Below are 5,425 nucleotides of genomic sequence, written 5' to 3'. Positions count from 1 at the left end.
GGTATGTGTTACTGTCATTGTGAACAAAATGCAAACAGTGTGAACAATGGACAGTCTTTCGATGTTTCTCTAAGTTTGCACGTTTTAGGACAAAAAATGACAGTGGATTTTGTTCACTGGATCCTTTCTGTCATGAAGACACCGACTTAACCGAAATTCATGTTGTCATTTCAAAAATGCATAGAAGATGCACCCCCCCAAGCTTGTTTTGCCAACCCACATTACAAAATAAGGAACCATTGTTGTTAAAACATTGGCATCATAAAATAGCATATACAGATATAATTGTGAGTTTTAGCACTTTCAAGTGGTATAATGTGTGACCAGATTGATTAATAATTTCACTGTAAAAAAAAAAAAATACTGAATGGGCAGGTAAGCATTAAGAAAAAAGAACTAAGGTTCTAAAATAACTATAACCGATAATGAAAAAGTAGATCTCTCGATTGTGACAGCAAGCATCTCAGGGTTGTGTGGTCTTGCTATTGATGAGTGAAAAGATAGCTATTTCATAAAAACAAGCAATGTTATAGACCAAAAAACTAAAGAAATAGTGGGAAGAGAATGCAAGCTAGCTGGCAAGCTATATCTAAGCAAAAGATGTTAAAATTTTTTTTACGATGTTGCTACGAACTTCAAGACGTCGAGGCCTTGACACTGATTTTTAACTACCACATTATTGCTTTGTGTTCTGTTGTAGGGAGTAGTTCCATAAATGCAAGTTTGGTGAATACAACACCAGCCCTAATACCTGGTATCAACGTCAGTTCAGAAGCATCAAGCTCAACAAGTTCCAGCGGCAGTATCACAACATCATTTCCCGGATCCAACCTTACCAGTGCTGCCAACAATGTCACATTTCCAGTGACCTCTTTGACCAGTAAGTCTGTATTATGTCTTTAGTAAATTGAATCCCAAGCTGGCCTCTCTGTTCCACCAAAAAAGAAAGAAATAAAGATGTCCAAATTGGAAATATGTTTGTAAAATTGTTTAAAGCTGCGTGAAACAATATTGGAAACATTGGGTAGCATTGCTTTGGTATACAGCTTGTTTAATGTGCGCGAGCTAAAATAGCCAGTATTGTTTCTTGTAACTGGGTATAATTTGGACATCAATACTTTTAAAGGTAGGCCTAGATTTTGCCAGTTTGAATGAATGACTTATAAACAGTGCTTTGTATGTGTGAGTAACTTGTAATTTTTGTATGTTGAAAACTTGTTTTTCATCAGATACACATATATAGCCACAAACACTACATTTTCTGTATTTGAGTAGTTCCGAAAAAGTGGTAGCATGAAGCAATTCCCCCTCTATCACACCAGTTCCATAATAAGAGAATTTCCGTACTTCCGATGCTAAAATGTGCATGTACATTTTTGATGACTTAGGCCATGAAGGGGTCTATATTGTGTATTATAGCATGGCTGGCATGCAGTTTATAATATCAGTGGGCACCTTTAACAAGAAATTGTACCATTGGCAATACGTACGTTATTAAGAAAACACAGGTGATATAGTTGTCTATGGATGATTTCAAAACACACTAACAAAATTTACGGTGTGTCTTTTGAGCCAAAAACTGCACCGTTTCACCCATTTATCACTTATGTAAATGACAACATACAGATGAATATACCCTATGCAAAAGTGATGATACTTAACTAGACTCTTTCTAGGATTTTGTCATCTTATAGAAGTGGAGTGACTGAGAAGTTAGCAAGGTGTAGGCTAACATTAATATTACTAGTTTAGTTTGCGTAACTTGGTAGTCTATGTGAGCGTGTACCATAATGTTGCTATTGTAAAATTCAAGAGAAGTTACGTTAGTATGCTTAAATGAGTAACCAAGCATATAGCTAGCTAATGTTAATTAATAGTTAATATTATAGCTTATCTCCTAACTTTATGTTCTGTATGTCTTATTGCTTAATTATAAAACAGATAGTTCTGGTCCTAGATGCTGATTGGTCAATACAGTGTTCCAGCCATGCTATAATACATAATACAGTAACAGCTATGAGGTGACACAATAATAAGACTATTTTGGTTACACTGACCTATAAAATGCTATTCCAAAAGCAAAATTAGACATGTTATACATTGTTAGAAAGCTTATACTTTCACCTACTGAATAAATGAATTGTTAATCAAGCCAGACTGTACTGAAGATGGTGACACCACCGTAAACAACACGTGTGGTATTACGCACAGCTATTTTTGGAACCTCTGAACCTCTTTAGCAACCGAGTCGGACTCTGCTGCTGCCGCCATAAAAACTGTAAAACTGTAGCGTTGACTGGAGCTGACCAATGACTGGAGCCGAAAACGACTAATGTTATGTAGCAATTACGTAGTGATATTGAAGAAAAACCTTTGTTACAATGAATTGAAGCGTTTTAGAAATCAAAAAGGTAAATTTATAAAAATAAAAAAAAGAAGTGTCGCTTTAAAATATTTAAGTCGATGCATTTTCAGCATCGACGTCATCGATTATGTCGACTGATTGCGGCAGCCCTACAATACAGTAACGGCTATGAAGCGACACACCCGTTCGCGTTATCACAGTGCACCTTTAGGAAGAGACTGGCCAGTGGCATAATGTTATTGGACCAACAACTTTGGATAAGCTACATTTAAGAGAACCCACAATAGAAAAATACGGTGCAAAAAAGCAGGCCAATAATATGAACAGTTTTAACATTGCTTTTAATAAGAAACAAGAAACAGAGTGCTGTACGCCACATTGTGGGATGGCAGGTGTGCTGTCCGGCAAGTTACAGCTTGGCGGGGCATGCCCCATACCTATACAGCACTGCGGCAGTTTTCAGGGTTACCTACAGAAATAACCCCAATGACCACAAACTCGCAACCCTTAAGAAATAGCCAATATTATTTATTCTACCTTGGCCTCATTTTCTACTGATTACCATCAGAAAGTGAATGTTTGCCGTGCAAACCTGCACCTCAATGGCACGTTCAGTGAATTCAATGAATTGTGTGACATTCGTAGGAAAGAAAACACAAAACTCATTGGTCTGTTCATATGATTGTTGTAGCCAGTGACCAGATCAGACTGGTGAATGGAGATGACCCATGCTCTGGCAGAGTGGAGATCTACCATGATGGTCAGTGGGGAACGGTGTGTGATGACATCTGGGACCTAGACAACGCTGAGGTGGTGTGTAGACAGGTGGGCTGTGGCAGAGCTGTGGCTGCTCAAAGCTCTGCCCACTTTGGAGAGGGCAGCGGGCCCATCTGGTTGGATGATGTGAGGTGTTCAGGAAGTGAATCTGCCCTGACACAGTGCCAGCACCCTGGGTTTGGGTCACACAACTGTGGTCACAATGAAGATGCTGGCGTGGTTTGCTCAGGTAGGAAATCTTCAGTTTGTTTTTTAATTGCCTCAAATGGACTGTTACAAAGATGAACATGAGAACATATGCAGTGTTCAGTTTAAGTGCAATTCACATGTCTGTGTTAATGTTCGTAATCATTATTAACTGCGAGCCAATTTTATTATCAATGTCGAGTGATCTCTTTTGTGGGAGGCAGCCAATTCAGATGTGTTTGCCTGAGTGTGGTTGAGACTGCCTTCCATCATGCAAAATACTGACTTTACACATAGGAGGTATGGCCAATTAGTATATATTCCAAATATGTATTTTATACGTTTAACATTTAAATTGAACAATTTTATTGATGTTTAAAAGCTACATTTACATTTACATTCATGTTTAACATTTGCATTTACATTTACAGTCAATCTTTATTTTTATGTATAATATATCCTTTTTTAATCATACATTAATGAAAAATGTTACTCTTGAAAAAGCGATTACAATGTTTTGCGCCAATTTCTCTGTAAATGTTTAAAAGAAACATTTCAAAATTGTAGTACTTTTTTTCAGTTTGCCTTGGAAAATGGCACGTTCAGTGAATTCAGTGAATTGTGTGACATTCGTAGGAAAGAAAACACAAAACTCACTGGTCTGTTCATATGATTGTTGTAGCCAGTGACCAGATCAGACTGGTGAATGGAGATGACCCATGCTCTGGCAGAGTGGAGATCTACCATGATGGCCAGTGGGGAACAGTGTGTGATGAATTCTGGGACATGAACAACGCTGAGGTGGTGTGTAGACAGGTGGGCTGTGGCAGAGCTGTGGCTGCTCAAAGCAGTGCCCAATTTGGCCAGGGCAGTGGGCCCATCTGGTTGGATGATGTGAGATGCTCTGGAAACGAATCTGCCCTGACACAGTGCCAGCACCCTGGGTTTGGGTCACACAACTGTAGTCAGCATGAAGATGCTCATGTGGTTTGCTCAGGTAGGAAATCTTCTATGCTTTCATAATGGCCTTAAATTGACTGTTACAAAGATATACAAGAGAAAATATCTATTCCTTTTTGGAAAGAAAATTTCAAAGAACAGTACTCATTTTCAGTTGATGTAACAGCACAGAATTCTTGGCAGAATTTTTAATTGTTTGCATACCTGATACTGAGTGTCTGTCAAACCAAGATTTACATGTAGATGTATGAAACAGAGCACATGACTGTATTATCAAATGATTTATCCATCAGGCCCATCTTGTTTTATGATAAACCTGAATCTTTACTCATTTTAAATGTAGCTTGAACTCACCTTCTCTGGGCAAGATGATTAGAGCTGATATTTTTAAGCCTGTTATTACATCTCTCCCCTTTTCAGATAAATAAATAAATTACAGGGAAAAAAAACCTTTACTTGAGAAAAATATAAGAACCACAGAATTTATTGCTTATGTGAAGGAAGTCATTATTATTACGCGAGGATGTGAATATTTCCATGAGATTTAAAAAAATGTGTTCCATGTAGCGATCAGACTGGAGAATGGAGATGATGAGTGCTCTGGCAGAGTGGAGATCTACCATGATGGTCAGTGGGGAACGGTGTGTGATGACATCTGGGACCTAGACAACGCTGAGGTGGTGTGTAGACAGTTGGGCTGTGGCAGAGCTGTGGCTGCTCAAAGCTTTGCCCACTTTGGACAGGGCAGCGGGCCCATCTGGTTGGATGATGTGAGGTGTTCAGGAAGTGAATCTGCCCTGACACAGTGCCAGCACCCTGGGTTTGGGTCACACAACTGTGGTCACAATGAAGATGCTGGCGTGGTTTGCTCAGGTAGGAAATCTTCAGTTTGTTTTTTAATTGCCTCAAATGGACTGTTACAAAGATGAACATGAGAACATATGCAGTGTTCAGTTTAAGTGCAATTCACATGTCTGTGTTAATGTTCGTAATCATTAATAACTGTGAGCCAGTTTTATAATCAATGTTGAGTGATATCTTTGGCGGGAGGCAGTATTTATAATCCACTTTTGATTTTAGTGCTGGGTAATGTTTGTGACATGCTCTAGAAGTCCACTGAATGTGGGTGGGTATGTG

The 5,425-nt window shown here is 38.7% G+C and overlaps 1 protein-coding gene across 1 annotated transcript; it reads left to right on the top strand.

The window, feature by feature from the left end:
* Positions 1-585: 585 nt before the first annotated feature.
* LOC135246668 (deleted in malignant brain tumors 1 protein-like) lies at positions 586-5,232 on the top strand. The gene is made up of 4 exons (XM_064320016.1): positions 586-880; positions 3,057-3,371; positions 4,011-4,325; positions 4,856-5,232. The coding sequence occupies exons 1-4, from the start codon at positions 601-603 to the stop codon at positions 5,215-5,217; spliced, it is 1,272 nt and encodes a 423-aa protein (XP_064176086.1). The 5' UTR covers positions 586-600; the 3' UTR covers positions 5,218-5,232.
* Positions 5,233-5,425: the final 193 nt, after the last annotated feature.

The sequence above is a fragment of the Anguilla rostrata genome, unplaced genomic scaffold, assembly GCF_018555375.3.
Source record: "Anguilla rostrata isolate EN2019 unplaced genomic scaffold, ASM1855537v3 scaf0679, whole genome shotgun sequence".
NCBI lineage: Eukaryota > Metazoa > Chordata > Actinopteri > Anguilliformes > Anguillidae > Anguilla > Anguilla rostrata.
Note: the sequence above shows the minus strand (reverse complement) of the source record. Positions and strands in the feature narration are given on the sequence as shown.